The following is a 17,500-nucleotide window of genomic DNA, read 5'->3' as shown; positions in this document are numbered from 1 at the left end:
CCGCTGCGCTTTTCTTTTCGGTCAGTAGCAGCAGCAGTTGTTGCTGCTGTTGCTGTGTCTCCTGCTGCTGTGTCTCCTGCTGCTGCTGCTGCAACTTGTCCCTCTCTGTCTCCTCCCTGCAGCGAGGCGTTCATATATTTCGATGTCGCTGCAGCAGCATCCGCAGCTGCTGCTGCGTCTTCAGCTTGCGTCCCCTCCACGCCATTTCCCTGCTGCTGCTGCTGCTGCTGCTGCTGCTGCTGCTGTTGCTGCTGCTGCTGCTGCTGGTGTCTTGCTTGTTCTTCTTCAAATGTCTTTAAACTCAACTCCATCGCTCGCTGCAGCTCTGCCCATTCATCTTGAGGGCCTTCGTCGTACGCACTGCCGTTCTCAAATAGCTGCTGCTGCTGCTGCTGCTGCTGCTGCTGCGACGGTCTATTCCCTGCTGAGCGTCGCCCCCCGCTGTTCCGAGCCCTTAAGTTGCTGCTGCTGCTGCTGCTGCTGTTTCTTTTTCTGTCTCCTGTTTGTCTCTGCTGCTCACCACCCCTCTCAGCTCTACTTGAAGAAGCCCCAGCAGACACTGAGGCTGCAGCCCCTTCCTGCTGCTGCTGCTGCTGCTGATGATGATGATGTCTCTTCTCGGGGGACTCCCGTTGCGAGCTGCTGCAGCGCAAACGTTTCCTGCGGGTTGGTGCAGCAGCAGCAGCAGTTGCTGCTGCTGCTGCTGGTGGTGGTGAGTGGGTTAGAGTAGCAGTTGAACAAACACCTTCATCGTCGCTGCTGTCGTACTCTCCCGCTGCTGCTGCTGTTGCTGCTGTTGCTGCTGTTGCTGCTGCTGCTGCGGTATCTGGGCTGCTGTCTCCACCCTCATTAAACTTGCAGCTGCGGGGCTTCAATATATCTGAGGGGTCTTCCGCTTCGTCATAAGAGACAGCAACAGCCACAGGCCACTGCTGCTGCTGCTGCTGCTGCTGTTGCTGCTGCTGCTGCTGCCGCTCAGGCTGCTGCAGCAGCGTTGCTTCTTGTTGCTGCTTGTCTTCAGGAGAAGCTCTTTTCACAGAGATACCATCTGATGAACAGACAGAAGACTCGCCGTTCATATCTCCTAAAGGACTCCACTCTAGCTGCTGCTGCTGCTGCTGCAGCTGCTGTTGCTGCTGCTGCTGTTGGTGCTGCTCTTCTGCCTCCAGCCTTCTGCTGCGGCGGGCCCGCTGGAGATGCATCTCTAAGTGCACGAACCTCCTGCTGCTGCTGCTGCTGCTGCTGCTTCTGGTGGAGCTGCTGCTGCTACCGCGCTTGGAGCCCTTCCCACCTTGAGGAGCATCAGTTGCAGTTGCTGCTGCTGCAGTTGCTGCTGCTGCAGTTGCTGCTGCTGCAGTTGCTGCTGCTGCAGTTGCTTCTGCTGCAGTTGCTGTTGCTGCAGTTGCTGTTGCTGCAGTTGCTGCTGCTGGTGCTGCAGGGCTCGGTTCTGGTGCTCCTGTTGATGTTGCTGCTTCTGTTCCTGCTTCTGCTGCTGCTGCTGTTCCTGTTTCTTCTGCTGTTGTGGGGAGAGTCGAAGAGGACGCAATGATGCCGCTGTCTCCTCCCAGATGCTGTTGTTGTTGCTGCTGCTGCTGCTGTTGCTGTTGGTGCTGTTGCTGTTGTTGCTGCTGCTGCATGTCTTGTTGCTGCTGCTGCATGTCTTGTTGCTGCTGCTGCATGTCTTGTTGCTGCTGTTGCTGCTGCTGCGGTTGGTGTTGTTCTTGTTCTTGTTGTTGCTGCTGCTGCTGCTGGTGTTGCTGCTGCTGATGTTGCTGTTGTTGGTGGTGCTGCAGCAATATCTCCTGCTGCTGTTGCTGTTCCAGGCGCAGCTGCCCCAGCTGCTGCTGCTGCTGCTGTTGCTGCTGCTGCTGCATCCAGTTCTCGTGTTCAGCAACGAAGGAGACGTTTGCTGCTGCTTGCTGCTCAATAGATGCTGCGAGGAGACACGAAAGCCTATACTGTGTGTGTATTTGCTGCTGCAGCAGCATGGGTCTGTGTTGCTGCTGCGGCAGCAGCTGGAGCAGCAGCAAGTGTCTCTCCAATTCTTCACTCAGGAGACATAAATCATCAGTAGGGGCGTTGAACTGTCTGCAGTTGTGCAGCAGCAGCAGCAAATCTGCATGCATTGCTGCTTCTCTGCGGTAGAAGCCGTTCTGAAGCCTCCTTCGTATAGACGACAGAGACACACCCACAGCAACTTCTCTCCAGTAGTCAGACACCCACTCAGGAGGGCTGCTGCTGCTGCTGCTGCTGCTGCTGCTGCTGCTGCTAGTGCTGCTCCTGCCCCTGCCGCTGCTGCTGCTGCTGCTGCTGCTGCTGCTGCTGCTGGTTTCGGTCCACTCCGGGATGTCCTCTATGAAGGCCTGGTACCGCAAAGTTTTGCTGGTGCTGCTGCTGTTGCTGCTGCTGCTGCTATCTGCTGCAGCATCTGCTGGAGTAGCAATTAGTAGTTCGAGTTGTTGCAGCAACCACTTCTGTCTTTCAAGGGGGAACTCTTGCTGCTGCAGCTGCTGCTGCAGCTGCTGCTCTGCAGCATACAGGGGCCCCGCAGCAAAGTCTACCTCCCAGGGGCTCATCCATAGGGGGTCCCCTGAAGCCTCGGGGCCTCCCCCAGGGGGCCCCCCTCCCCCTTGGGGCCCCCCCCCTCTGGGGGCCCCCCTGGGGGCCCCCCTGGGGGCCCCCCTAGGGGCCTCCCTAGGAGCTTCCTTTTCTTTTAAGTATTGGATTTGTATCGATTCATACCCTAAGGAAGCGACATAACACCAAGCTGCTGCATCGCTAGCAGCAACGGAGGTGCCTGTAGATTCTCTTGCAGCCCTGTTCCTGCTGCTGCTGCTGCTGCTGCTGCTGCTGTTGCTGAGAGTGATGGTATCAGTAAGAAAGCGAGGATATGCATCAGACCCCACTAGGGCCCTTAACGAACTCGCAAGCGCAAGACGCCGAACCTCGAGGAGGCCCCTAGGGGCCCTGGGGCCCTCAGCAAGAAGCCACTGCTGCTGCTGCTGCTGCTGCTGCTGCTGGTGTTGGGGTGATTTTTGCTGCTCCTTTTCTGCAGCAGCAGCAGCAGCAAGCAATGCACGAGCTGTCTCTGTTGCTTCTGGTGCTGGGGGTCTAATTGAAAGGAGACAGGCAGGGAAGTAGCGGCCATCCATATACACCTGAATAAGAGGGAAACAAGACAAGTCTTGCTGCTGCTGCTGCTGCTGCTGCTGTTGCCTCCTGCTGCTGTATACTGAGCCTTCTCTGTCTTCAGGATGCAGCTTCTTTCCACGGCGTCTGGGTGTTCTTCTGGCGGCATCTTCGAGTTGCTGCTGCTGCTGTTGCTGCTGCTGCTGCAGCAGCAACTGTTGCTGCTGCTGCTGTTGTTTGATAAAGTGCTCCCTCTGCATGGTGAGCAGCTGCTGCTGCAGCAGCAGCAGCCTCAACAGGCCGCGCTGCAGGTCCAGCAGCAACACCAGAAAGTCTGCTGCCCCATCGGAAGAGGGATAGTAATGCAAACTAAATCTGTCTCCTGCTGCATGCGAAGGAGACAGCACCTCCAACTCAAGAGCTGCAGAAACCTGCAAAGGCTCCTCAGCCACTGGAAGCCCTGCAGCAGCAACAGCAGCAGCAGCAGCAGCAACAGCAGCAGCAGCAGCAGCAGCAAACGCAAACAAATAGCAGCAAACAAATAATAAGGGATGACGTAAGGAGACACCCAGTGCATGCAGACGGAGACAGAAAAAACAATTAAAATATTAAAATTATTTTATATATATATATATATATATGTATATATATATATATGTATATATATATATATATATATAAGCCTGGCAGTACAAACTGCATATTTATTACTCTACAATATCTATATAAACATCTACAAATAAATAAATATATAAATAATAAATAAATAATAAATAATAATAAATAATAATAAATAAATAACAAATAACTATAAATATATACCCATTAACATATACCTGGCAGTACAAACTGCAGATTAATAACAGCAGCACATCTATAAAAACACATAAATAAATAAATAAATAAATAATAAATAATAAATAAATAAATAAATAAATATAAACATAAATATAAATATATATAAATATACCTGGCAGTACAAACTGCAGATTAATAACAGCAGCATCGCACGGCGAAAATGTGTTGGGGGACCATAGCTGAATTTTGTCTTGCTGCAGCGCGGATTGCTGATGCAGCTGAGGAAAGTATCGGACAATGTCGCCGATTTGAGGTGTATACACCCCACTAGGGCTGCTGAAACAGCAAGGATAAGATAGAGCAGCTCCTCCTGATTCTAATGATACCCCTTCTCCTGTTGCTGCTGCTCCTGCTGCTCCTCCTGCTGCTCCTGCTGCTGCTGGTGCTGCTGCAGCGGCAGCGCTGCTGTCAGCTATTGCAGGCTTCTCCTCCTGAGAGGAACGCAGAAGAATGCGGAAACGGTTGTTAGACCCCGGTATGTTCCTGCTGCTGCTGCTGCTGCTGCTGCTGCTGCTACTGCTGCTGCTGCTGCTGCTGCTGTTGCTGCTGCAGCGGTGGTCGCCCTGCAGCCAGGAGCGAAGCGAAGCACTCCGTAAGACATCGCCAGAAAAATGAGGCGCCAGACTATCATCCGGCTTCCTTTGCCGCTGGCACCTGCAGCAGCAGCAGCAGCAGCAGCAACAGCAGCAGCAGGAAGAGATGAATCAGCAGCAGTACCAGATGCAGCAGTGGCATCTGCAGCAGCTGCAGTAGCAGCGCATTATTTCAGCACTCCAAATAAACAGCACATTTTGCTGCGCGTTTACTGGCGGGTGCTGCTGCTGCTGCTGCTGCAACAGCACCTGCAGCAGCAGCCGCAGCAGCACCAGCAGCATCTGCAGCAAAAGGAGCAGCAGCAGCAACTTACGAGAGGCACAAGAAACTACCAAAGTAGAGCGGGTCCGGGATGACGCCTTTTGATGCCCCTTGTGTTGCTGCTGGAGTTGCTGCTGCTGCTGCTGCTGCAAGGGGTGAGGCTGCATGCCTGCCATCTGCTGCTGCTGCTGCTGCTGCTGCTGCACCCGGAGCGAGATAAGACAAGGCGCAGCAAACATAATGAAAGAAATGCAGACACCCCACACCGCAGCACTCAACAGCAGCACCAACAGCACCGCAGAAGCTGCAGCGCCTCTTTAAAGCTGCTGTCGTTAGCTCCTGCAGCAGCAGCAACAGCAATAGCAAAAGCAGCAACAGTAACAGCAGCAGCAGAGGCAACGGGAGCAGCAATAGCAACAATAGCAGCAACAGCAAGAGCAGCAGCAGCAATAGCAAGAGCTGCAGCAGCAACAGCAAGAGCAGCAGCAGCAAGAGCAGCAGCAGCAGCAACAGCAGCAAGAACAGCAGCAGCAACAGCAACAGCAAAGACAAATAAACAAAGAAGCAAGAGCCCTACCTTAAGATTAAAGAATCCCCGAGAGAATCGGTCTGCATGCAGCCCCGTGATGCTCATCAGACACCGCACATGCAGCCAAAGGCTCCCGGCTCGGTGTTGCTGCTGCTGCTGCTGTTGCTGCTGGACCCCACTGCTGCTGCTGCTGCTACTACTACTGCTGCTACTGCTGCTGCTGCTGCTGCTGGTTTCATGTGCATACACCCTAAAGGGCCCCACAAGCTCTCCTAATTCTATTGAGCGACGCAGAGGAGGAGGCAGCAGCACAGAGCTGCTGCTGATTCTGCACAGTGCACAGCGATGAAGCTGTGAGCAAATTAAGCAGCCTCCTTCGGGTCTTTCAGTGCGCAGGGCCCCGCCTGCTGCTGCTGCTGCTGCTGCTGCTCCTGCTGCTGCACCTGCTGATGCTGCTGAGGAAGGAGACGAAGAAGAGATACCGATGCCTGGTGAAACGGAGACAGACAGCGCTCGCGGAGACTCCCTGTTGCTGCTGCTGCTGCTGCTGCTGCTGCTGCTGCTGGGAGCTGTTATCCATTCGTGCTGCTGCTTCAAAAGGGCCAGCAGCTGCTGCTGGGGCGTGAGTATCCCTGCGTTTGTTTGTTGCACTGCAGCAGCAGCAGAGGCAGCAGCAGCAGTAGCAGCTGCTGCTGCTGCTGCTGCAGCTTGCTGCTGCAGCAGCAGCAGATCCTTGACAGCCATAATGCTTCCAACAGGGAAGGGGGAGAGACCAGCACATCTGAGGTGTATGCATCGTTCATTTGCATCAATTCTTTGAGGGGGTAGGCGTTTGCTGTCTTCTGCTGCTGCTGCTGCTGCTGCGCGTCTGCGCAGCAGCAGCTGGTGCTGCCGGGCTAGCTTTAATTCATCTGGATCTACAAGACGCTGCAGCTCTCTTTTGCTGCTGTCGGAGACAGTGGGATCAGTAAGCAGCGCGAGAGCATTCACAGTTAAGCTTCCTGCAAGTCTGTTGCTGCGCCGCACTCTGCTGCTGCTGCTGCTGCTGCTGCTGCTGCGCTGCTCCCTTCTAGCAGGAGACCCCAAAGCATCACGCACCCTCCACCTGCGTTGGCGTCGTCCTGCTGCTGCTGCTGCTGACCCATATCGAGTGGAGACACCCCCACTAGAGTCGGTCTCGCTGCTGCTGCTGCTGCTGCTGCTGCTTGTGCTGCTGCTGCTGCTGCTGCTGCTGGATCTGCAGGAAGACGATGAAGAAGCAAGACGCATGCGTCGCTGTCTCCTCGGAGACAGAAACTCTCCGCCCCACTGACTGTCTCGAGGGTCTTCTTCGCTAGCAGAAGTTGCGGGGCTCTCAATTCGTTGAAATCTGCTGCTGCTGCTGCTGCTGCTGTGCGAGGGAGAGGAGCCGTCGCCTTCAGCTGCAGAAGGTCCCCCACGCAAGCGGCGCCCGGAGGATGCAGAGGATCGATTGCTGCGGCGGTTAGCAGCAGCAGCAGCAGCAGCTGCTGCTGCTGCTGCTGCTCGCTGCATGCGGCCTCTGCCTCTTGCTGCTGCTGCTGCTGCTGTATCGTCTTCATAGTCTGCTGCAGCGCGACCAAACGGAGACTGCTCAGCAGCAGTTCTTCTTGCATTACCCCTCAGAGTTGCAAAGCCTGCAACCCTCTGCTGCTGCTGCTGCTGCTGCTGCTGCTGCTGCAGGGGCTGCATGCGCCCCCACCCCATCTCTAAAGGAGATCTCATCAACAGGGGGGCCTCGCGAGAAGAGACAACAGCTCTCGCGTACTGACGAAGCACTTCAATGTTGCCGCTCGGTGTACACCGCTGTGCATCCCACAGCGCCCGCTGCACATACACCCCAGCAGCAGCAGCAAATGCAGCAGCAAATGCAGCAGCAGTTGTTGTTGTTGTTGTGAGAGTCGTGGAGGAGTTAGGGGAGCAGCAGCAGCAAAGAAACGAGGAGACAAGCTAAACAAAACCAGCAACACGAGTAAGTAGTTGCAGCAGCAGCAACACCAGCAGCAGCAGCAGCAGCAGCAACACCAACAGCAGCAGCAACACACCTGCTGCAGTCTGTGCATAAGGAGAATAGCATAGCGGCGGTGGGGCTCAGCGACAGCCACATCACCAAACCCTTCATAGAGAGACGTCCTGCTTCCTGCTGCTGCTGTTGCTGTTGTTGCTGTTGCTGCTGTTGCTGCTGCTGTACCCTGCTGCTCTGGGGCCCCCCGTATTGCTAGCAGCTGCTGGCGCTGCGCTGCAGCAGCAAGGGCTCTCAATCCCTGAGGCAAGGAGTCGATCCCGTCTTCTTGTATTGCTGAATCAGCAGCAGAATCAGAAGCAGCAGCAGCCCTTGCTGCTGCTGCTGCTGCTTCTGCTCGCTGCAGCAGCTGCTGCACAAGCAGCATGCGAAGAGACAGAGCATCAGCAGGCAAATGACTCCACAGCCGCCGCAGCCTCTCTGACGAAGCCCACCACATTTTGTTTATATCTTCTGCAAGACACAAACACAAAAGAATACTTTGCATGCAACCTCCTGCTGCTGCTTCTGCTTCTGCTGCTGCTGCTGCTGCTGCTGTTGCTGCTGCTGCTGATGATGCATGCATGCGTAGGTGCAGCACAGGATAGGAATGACGGCGCTGAGGTGTCTGTACACTGCAGCTTACCGAGCCTAGAGACTGAGAGCTTGGAATCCCTGCTGCTGCTGCTGCTGCTGCTGCTGCTGCTGCGTTGTGGGGCCTTGTCGCAGGGTGCCCCACATACGAAGCATTTGATGCATGCATCTGGTGGAGGGCAGCAGCGGCAAGGGAGCAGCCGCACATACATAGCTGTTCTTGCTCTATTACTACTACTACTACTACTGCTGCTGCTGCTGCTGCTGCAGCTGCTGCAGACCCCACAAAGGCGCTTCCAAGCAGCATAAAGCTCTGCGTTAGGACAGCCAAATGACAATGAAGAGACACAAGGAGGTGGGGGCTGCAAATGAAACGGGAAGCTTCGCCCGCCTGCATCAAGCAGCGATCCTCGAGGCAGCAGCGGCAGCACAACACCCGTCGCACTGTCTATTAAACCCCCTTGAGGTGTACAGACAGCTGATGTTAACTCAGTAGACAAAAACTGCTCTGGGAATGTTGCAGCTGACGCCTCCAATGATCCTGCATACAAACAGCAGCAGCAACAGCAGCAGCAGCAGCAGCAGCAGCAGCAAACGCTTCATATGAACTACTTATAGTAATCGTAATAATTAAATATAGGAGTAATAATAATAATAATAGAATAATAATAATAATTAGGTAAGTGATACAAATATATACTGCTGCTGCTGCTGGTGCTGCCGTAACAGCAGCAACAGCAGCAGCAGCAATGTCAGCGCATGCACCAACAGCCTAAGCAGCAGCAGCAGTAGTAACAGCAGCAACCAGATCACATGGAGCAGCAGCAGCAGCAGCTGGATAAACCGCAGCAGCAGCATGAGTATCAGCCGAATCCCCCGCAGCAGCAGCAGGAGCAGCAGCAGGAGCAGCAGCAGCAGCAGCAAGTGGAACCAACCGCATGCAAAGAGAGAGAAGCAGCCGAAGCGATGTGAAAGAGCAGCAGCAAACCCTGAAGGCGACCAGTCCCCCTCAAGCCAGCAGCACTGAATGCCTAGGCGAAGATGCCGCAGCACAGGTACCCCCACAGACACTGCAGCAGGGGCCCTGCTGCTGCTGCTGCTGCTGCTGTTGGTGGTGGTAGGGTCAGCAGCAGCAGCAGCAGCAGAAGCAGTAGCTGCTGCTGCTGCTGCTGCATCTGCAAGAGATAGCAAACAAACATCTCCTCCAAATGAAGCCGCCAGCAGCAGATGAGGAGACACAGGGTGTGCTCGCAGCAAGGAGACAGATCTGCTGAGCTTATCATGAAGAGCAGCAGCAACACGCTGCCCTGAAGAGACAGCAAAGATAGAGACACCGCAGTCTACGGGTAAACAAAACTCTGCTGGAGGAGGCGATCCCCGCGATGCCCCTCTAGGAGGTGCTGAAACTTTGTCGGCTACACAAAGTAAAGTATCATCAGCATTAAAGCAGACGCTGCAGACCCCGTACTCAAGCCCTGCTGCTGCTGCTGCTGCTGCTCCTGCTCCTGCTGCTGCTCCTGCTGCGGACGTGCCGCAGCCTCCGCCTGCTGCTCCTGCTGATGATGATGAAGAAGAATCTCCTGAACAGCAGCTAGCTCCTGTAGAGTCGCAGCAGCAACAGCAGCAGCAGCAACAGCTGTTGCTGCTGCTGCTGCTGCTGCTGTGGTTGTGCTGCGAACAGCAGCAAACCCCGGGGGTTCCCGCCCCAGAAGCAGCACCACCAGCAGCAGCAGAACCAGCAGCAGCAGCAGCAGGAAGACGAGTGCTGCTGCTGCTAACGCATGGGTCAGATGCTTCACTGTCTGTCTCTACAGAAGAGAGACACGAAGAAGAGAGACTGTCTCCTCTCCTCACAGTACCTGACAAATAAATAAAATAAATAAAATAAATAAAATAAAATAAAACAAAATAATAAATAATTAAATAGCTAAGATATACACACAAACAGAGACAAATCAAACAACAATAAATGCAGAGACAGCACAAAGAACAAACAAATAAATAAACAGAGACAGACAAAAGGACAAAACAAATAAACAAAGACAGCTGAGAAGAGGCATCGGAGAAATCAAAAAAATATCAAACACCGCTTCGTGCTGCTACAAAGACATCAAGACATATAATATAATATATATAAATATATATATTATATATACTATATAATAATATATATCTTATATTTTATTTGTCTGTTAGTTGATTAATTAATTAATTAATTAACAATTTATTTATTTATATAAATATATGTATATATATACATATATATATAGAGTGCATAGAGGGGGAGCAGCAGCACCTCTCTGTCTCCTCCTGCTGTCTCTGCTGCTGAAGCTGTTTCTTCTTGCGTTTGTCTTTGAATAAAACCCCTTCAGCATTCGTTCGCGAATTAAAGAGAGCAGCGCAACACGTCTTATATGATGTGCCTCTAGACGCCGAGGTGTAGAGGGTTGACCTGCTGCTGCTGCTGCTGCTGCTGCTGCTGATGCTGCTGATGATGATCCTGGTGCTGCTGAGGTCTCGCAGAATATAATATATATAATATATATAATATATATATATATTATATACTATATATATACTATATAATAATATATATCTTATATTTTATTTGTCTGTTAATTGATTAATTAATTAATTAATTAACAATTTATTTATTTATATAAATATATGTATATATATATATATAGAGTGCATAGAGGGGGAGCAGCAGCACCTCTCTGTCTCCTCCTGCTGTCTCTGCTGCTGAAGCTGTTTCTTCTTGCGTTTGTCTTTGAATAAAACCCCTTCAGCATTCGTTCGCGAATTAAAGAGAGCAGCGCAACACGTCTTATATGATGTGCCTCTAGACGCCGAGGTGTAGAGGGTTGACCTGCTGCTGCTGCTGCTGCTGCTGCTGCTGATGCTGCTGATGATGATCCTGGTGCTGCTGAGGTCTCGCAGAAAGGAGAAGGAGTAGGAGGAGAAGCAGCAGCAGCAGATGCTGCTGCTGTTCCTGCTGCTGCGGCGTCTGCCGATGCTTCTCTTGCTTCAGCCGCTGCTGCTGCTTCTGCTGCTGTAGCAGCAGCAGCAGCAGCAGACACACGCCACAGCAGCAACACCCCATCATCAGAAGCAGTAGCCAAGTCAAGCGAACTATTAGCAAAACAAACATCTGGAAAGGCGTCGTGATAAGCTGCACATACACCCCACAAACCCTAAACCCTAAACCCTAAACCCTAAACCCTAAACCCTTGGCTCAAGCATCGCTCATTCAACGCAAATCAATAGACGTGGCAGCCACAAACTGCAGCAGCAGCAGCAGCAGCAACAAAAACAGCAGCAGCAAGAGCAGCAGGTGCAGGTGCAGCAGCAGCAGCAGCAGCAAAGCAGCAGGAGACTAACCTGATAGATCAGCAAAGACCGGCAGCAGTTGGGGTGTCTGTACACCTCGAAGCCTAGCGACTTCTGCTGCTGAGGGAATGCAGAAAAGAAGGGTTTTGCTGCGCTGTTTGATTCGTCTCCTGTGTTGCTGCTGCTGCTGCTGCTGCAGTGAGTGTTGCTGTTGCTGATGCTGCTGCTGCTGCAGGTGAAAGGGAAGTGTGGGGTTGTGGGGTGTTGTGGGATCGATCCCGCCTCCTCCCTCCTCCCTGCGTAGACTGGTGCTGGAGAATCCCCCGGCCCCCCGTTGCTGCTGCTGCAGTTGCTGCTGCAGTTGCTGCTGCAGCTGCTGCTGCTGCTGCTGCTGTCTCCCTGTCTCTTCATCACTTGTCTCTTCTCCTGAGTCTTCATCTAAGCCCAGCGCTACCAGATGACCCCAAGGGAAGCCCCAGGGCGTCTGCATGCAAATCAAGATAAATAAATAAATATAAATAAATATAAATAAATATATTTATATTATATATATATTTATAAATGCATATTCTATATAATATCTGCATTTGCTGCATTTGCTGCGGCGTTTTTGAAGCTTCTTCATTTGCTGCTGCTGCACTTGCTGCTGCTTCCTTTTTGCTGCTGCTGCATCGTTTGTTGCTGCTGCATTTGCTGCTGCTGCATTTGCTGCTGCTGCGGCTTACCTTTGTGATATCGATAGCATGAGGAAAGAAGTCAGCGCCCCAGGGGTAGAGCTGCAGCGGGGAGACATGAAGGAGACCCCCAGGATTTGCTGCTGCAGCAATTAGTATTTGCTGCAGTGAGTAAACTCGAATGTCGCGATCGCAGCAAACTAGCAGCAGCTCTGCTGCTGCTGCTGCTGCCTCCTCTTCCTCCCGCTCTTTAGCTTCTGCTGCAGCTGCTGCTGCTGCTGCCGCTGCTGCTGCTGCTGCTGCTGCTGCCATAGACGCGTCCGCCCCTGCCCCTGCTGCTGCTGCTGCTTTTGCTGCAGCTTCTGCTGCTGCAGCTTTTGCTGCTGCTGCTCTCGCTGCACGGCCTGCTGTTGCTGCTGCTGTTGCTGTTGCTGCTGCAGCAGGAGAAGCAGCAGCAAGAAACTTAACAAGCGTTACTCTGCTCCCCGTGTCGATACACCCCACACTAAACCACCACGTAGGCAGCAGCCGCCAGAGGCGCACCTTGCCTGAAGAGCAGCAGCAACAATAATCAGCAGCAAAATCAATATATCTGCTGCTGCTCTTGTTGCTCTCTCTGCTGCAGCTGCTGCTGGTATGTGTGTAGCATCAACAGCAGAATCAGCAGCACCACCAGCAGCAGCAACCTGAGCAGCAGCAACATCAGCAGCATCATCAGCAGCAGCATCAGCATCAGCAGCAGGAAAGGTGTATGTTATATCTCACCGCTACCGCAGCAAGAAGCAAGTAGAGAGTCATTAGGGTGTACAGACAGGTCTGTTATATCTCCTTCGTGCTGCAGCAATGAATACAGCAGCTGCCCTGAGGCGAATTCCCAGACCTTTATCAGCCCCTCCATGCCTCCTGTCAGTACAACTGAGCCTGCAAGTTAAATAAATAAATATATATATAAATATATATATAAATATATAAATATATAAATAAATATATAAATAAATAAATGCGTTAATCTATATCTATCTATCTATCTATATTTAATTGTTATAATAAAAACAAATAAGAAATAATATAATAATAATTTATTTGTGTAATAATAAAATAATAAATAAATAAATAAATAAATAAATAAATAAATAAATAAATAAATAAATAAATAAATAAATAATAAAAACATCTGAAGGACTATAAATAATTTTATATTATGATGTAGAAATGTATATATAAATGCATGCATATAAATATATGTATATATATATATATATATATATATATTTGTTTATATTTATGTTTATATTTATAAATAATATTATTGTTTAAAACAAATAATATTACTTAATATGGGCAGTCTCTTAAAAAGGAGACAGCTATTTATAAAGGAGACAGTTAAATAAAAGGAGACAGTTAAATAAAAAGAGACAGTTAAATAAAAAGGAGAGAGTTATTTATAAAGGAGACAGTTATTTATAAAGGAGACAGCGATTTATAAAGGAGACAGTTATTTATAAAGGAGACAGTTATTTATAAAGGAGACAGTTACTTATAAAGGAGACAGTCATTTACAAAGGAGACAGCTGTACATAAAAGGAGACAGCTATCTACAAAGGAGACAGTTATTTACAAAGGAGACAGACAGTTATTTACCTGAGTGTATGAATCTGAGGAGAGAGACAGGCGAGGGGTCTCTGACGATGTGCTGCTGATGCGGGTTTCTGTTAATCAATTGAATCTCCTCTTCTAGCATTTGTTGATGACCCCACACATTAACTAGTCTTCTAAAGCGAGCAGCAGCAGCAAACCACAGCGACGGAGGCAGCGCAGCAGCAGCACAAGCAGCAGCAGCAGATAGCTCCGCCTCACCCCCTCGACCCCCTCCTGTTCCTGTTCCTGCTGCTGCTGCTGCTGCTGTTGTTGTTATTGAAGGCTTCCAGGAAGCAGCAGCAGCAGAGGGAGGAGCGATGCATGCAGCGTCTAAGCATCTGCTTCTAGCTCGCTCTGCTGCTGCTGCTGCTGCTGCTGCTGCTGCACCGCCTCCGCTGCTGTACATACACTCCAAATTTCGTCTCTTGTCTCGCAGCGCCAGCAGCAAATTGCGAGGTGCTGCAGCAGCAACTAATCTGCTGCTGCTGCCTGATACTGCTGCAGCACATAACCCCACCAACGACGGAGATCCTTCATCACCAGCAGCAGCAAACAAGCTGCTGCTGCTGCTGTGGCAGTGGCTGCGGCTGCTGTGGCTGCTGCTGCAGCCGCAGCAGCGCGTTCCAGCTGCAGCATGCATGCACCTATTGCTGCTGCTGCTGTTGTTATTTGTTTCTGCTGCAGCAGCTTCTTCTAGCTGCAGCAGCTGATGTCTCCGCTGCTTCAACATTCGCAGCAGCAAAGACCTGGGGGCCCTGGGGGTGGGTAAGAGTTGCTGCTGCAGCTGCAGCAAAGAAGGCGGGAAGGAGACACGTTGCGATGTCTCCTGCTGCAGCAGCACGAGCAGCTGCAGCAAGAAAGACTGCACGGGGGCCCAGCTCTCCTGCGGCACTCGCCAACCGCTGCTGCTGCTGCTGCTGCTGCTGCTGCTGCTGCAGTAAGGTAAGACAAGTGCATCACACGGGAACAAAGGTGTGGGGCCCTGCATGCTTCTAATACAGCTTGGTGCTGCTCCCTCTGCTATTAGATGTCGCTGAGCTTCTCTTGCTGCCTCAAGCAGCCTCTGCTGCTGCTGCTGCTGCTGCTGCTGCTGTCTCGAGTCAGCCACATGCCCCTGCTGCTGCTGTTGCTGCTGCTCGTGCTGCTCTAACCGACGGGCTTCTTCATAAAGAAAAGAAGCAAGCTGAAATATAAGGACGGATTGGGGCGTGACTTGCTGCTGCTGCTGCTGCTGCTGCTGCTGCAGTTGCTGCTGCTGCAGTATGCTCTGAAGGTGCTGCGATGTAGGACTGCCTGCAGCAGCAGCTGCTGCTGCTGCTGGGATGTGGGGCAGCATTGCGACTTGCTGCTGCAGCAGCAGCAGAGAAAACTCGCCTATATTTAGCTGTGCTGTATAACTTCAGGAGCTGCTGCTGCTGCTGCTGCTCCCGGAAGGACAAATAAAGCCTCTGCTGCAGCAAGAGGCTGTCTAAGCATCCGCGTGCTGCTGAGGTTGCTGCTGCTGCTGCTGCTGCTGCAGCGGCTGCTGTTGCAGCAGCTGCTGCCGCTGCAGTTGTTGTTACTGCTCACTCTGCTGCTGTTGCTCCCGTAGCTGCTGCTGCTGCTGTTGCTGCTGCTTCTGCTGCTGCTGCTGCTGTTGCTGTGAATGCAGCAGCAGGGGCCCTTCATTATCCTACCTCGGGGGCCCCTCAAGCCTAGGGGGCCCTCGCGTGTATCTGTTTTTGTTTGCTGCTGCAGCAGCAACAGCAGCAAGCAGAATAAAACGGGTAAAAGAATGCAGCAACAACCCCACAGAGGTCTAGGGTTTAGGGTTTAGGGTTTAGGGTTGTTTTGCTACCCTTCTCCCCCCAAGGAGCCTGGTGCTGCTGCTGCTGCTGCAACAGCAGCAGCAGCAGCAGCAAAGACAACAGCAGAGATGCTGCAGCAGCAAATACGCTGCAGCACGGCTGTGAGTATTTAAAAGAATGTAAAGAGTTCAGAAAAACTCAAGCAAATGATGGATACACCGCAGCAGCAACAGCAGCAACAGCAGCAACAGCAGCAGCTGCTGCCTTGAGAAGAAGCTGCAGCTTTGCTGCTGTAGAGTCTGTTCTGTTGTTTAATAAAGTGTAGCAATAAATAAATTAATATATTTAAACAAAAAGAGAAGTAAATTAAACAAGAAAAACACAAAGATTTACAATAACAAACTCAAGGGGCCCTGCTGCTGCAGCAGCGTTGCTGCTGGGGGCCCCCAGCAGCAAACAGCTCTACTCTTTTAAAATTAGTTTAATTTTCTTTGTATTTATTGATATATTTATTGATATATTTATTAATATATTTATTTATTTATATATTTATTCATTTGCTCGTTTCGGCGCCGCTTGCGTAGACACAGACTCCCTCCTACACTACCTTTACTCGCGACTGCAGCAACACCCTAAACCCTAAACCCTAAACCCTAAACCCTAAACCCTAAACCCTCAAAACATCAAAACATCAGTCTTAAACCCTCAACCCTAAAAACTTAAGCCTTAAAACCCTAAACACTAAACCCTCAAAGACTACACCCTAAAACCCTAAAACCCTAAACCCTAAACACTACCCCCCAGACAATGAACCCCAAACCCTAACGCCGGAGTCGTAAACCCTAAACCCTAAACCCTAAACCCTAAACCCTAAACCTTGTCTAATTGTTGGAGCCTGGAGGCAATAAGGCGAGCCCTACAACAAACATAAATCCTAAACCCTAAACCCTAAACCCTGCAAGACAGTCGCAGGAGTTTCTGTGGGGTGCAGCAAAGAGCTCTTCCTGCCCTAAACCCTAAACCCTAAACCCTAAACCCTTGCTGAGCTATGTTGGGAGCATATTGGCGTAGACAGAAAAGACAAAGACACAAGAGGCTGCAAATAAATAAATAAATAAATAAATAAATAATACTAGCAGAGGCAAACAAGAAACAGAGATCTTCCTACCTGAACTGCAGCACTGCTGCTGCACTTCCGCTTAGCTGCTGCTGCTGCAGTTGCAGCAGCAGCAAGCAGCGCAGCAACAGCAGCAAGTGCAGCAGCAGCAGCAAAATAAAGGGGTTTTATTAGCTAAGCATCAAGGGGTTTATTATAATTGATATATTCGCTGTAAATATAAACAAAAACAACAGAACATCCCTTCGTGGGTGCATGCATGCATGCATGCAATAATATGCATGCAATAATATGCATGCATGCATGCAAGCCCATATAAGCAGCAATATGCATGCATGCAGCAGTATGCATGCATGCAGCAATATGCATGCATGCAGCAATATGCATGCATGCAGCAATATGCATGCATGCAGTCCTGTGCAACAAGGTGCATGCATGCAATAATATGCATGCACGCATGCAGCAACATGCATGCATGCATGTTAATGCATGCATGCAACTATATATATCGATTTTGTTGCAGCACTTGAATTTGGGGCTGGCTTTATTAATACTATTATTAGCATTATTTTTACTACTACTACTACTAATAATAATAATATGAATATTATTATTCTTTATAATAATAATAATAATAACTATTATTATTATTATTATTATTATTAATTTGTATTTATTCTCTCCTCTTTACTATGATGTATTGTTATTACTATTATTATTATTATTACTATTATTTGTGTTTATTTATATTTATTGATGCTTATTAATGTTTATTGTTTAGTAATTCATATTAACATTTATTATTTATTGTTGTTTTACTATTATTTTTTATATATTTTTATTAATTATTATTAATTATTTATTATTAACTCTTACCGCTTCTCTCTCTTTAATAATATTTCTTTTTAATATAAATAATATTTTTATTGCTGTATATTTGATGTCTATTCTTTATTTATATCTGCGTTA

At 50.0% G+C, this 17,500-nt stretch overlaps 1 protein-coding gene across 1 annotated transcript in view; it reads right to left on the bottom strand.

Moving 5' to 3' along the window:
* The window catches only part of EAH_00038960 (WD repeat domain-containing protein, putative), a gene marked incomplete at both ends in the record, with an annotated part of 14,994 nt that extends 31 nt beyond the window's left edge, over positions 1 to 14,963 (bottom strand). The window contains 12 exons of the mRNA XM_013395401.1: positions 1 to 3,589; positions 4,100 to 4,641; positions 4,895 to 5,181; positions 5,420 to 7,216; positions 7,435 to 7,865; positions 8,038 to 8,526; positions 8,921 to 9,583; positions 10,699 to 11,157; positions 11,367 to 11,799; positions 12,041 to 12,537; positions 12,755 to 12,910; positions 13,631 to 14,963. The exon at positions 1 to 3,589 is cut by the window's left edge and continues 31 nt beyond it. Coding sequence (XP_013250855.1) covers positions 1 to 3,589; positions 4,100 to 4,641; positions 4,895 to 5,181; positions 5,420 to 7,216; positions 7,435 to 7,865; positions 8,038 to 8,526; positions 8,921 to 9,583; positions 10,699 to 11,157; positions 11,367 to 11,799; positions 12,041 to 12,537; positions 12,755 to 12,910; positions 13,631 to 14,963 — 10,676 coding nt within the window. The remainder of the gene's footprint in view (positions 3,590 to 4,099; positions 4,642 to 4,894; positions 5,182 to 5,419; positions 7,217 to 7,434; positions 7,866 to 8,037; positions 8,527 to 8,920; positions 9,584 to 10,698; positions 11,158 to 11,366; positions 11,800 to 12,040; positions 12,538 to 12,754; positions 12,911 to 13,630) is intronic.
* Positions 14,964 to 17,500: the final 2,537 nt, after the last annotated feature.

This window comes from Eimeria acervulina, genomic scaffold (genome assembly GCF_000499425.1).
Source record: "Eimeria acervulina Houghton genomic scaffold, Eah_scaff451, whole genome shotgun sequence".
Classification (NCBI taxonomy): domain Eukaryota; phylum Apicomplexa; class Conoidasida; order Eucoccidiorida; family Eimeriidae; genus Eimeria; species Eimeria acervulina.
Note: the sequence above shows the minus strand (reverse complement) of the source record. Positions and strands in the feature narration are given on the sequence as shown.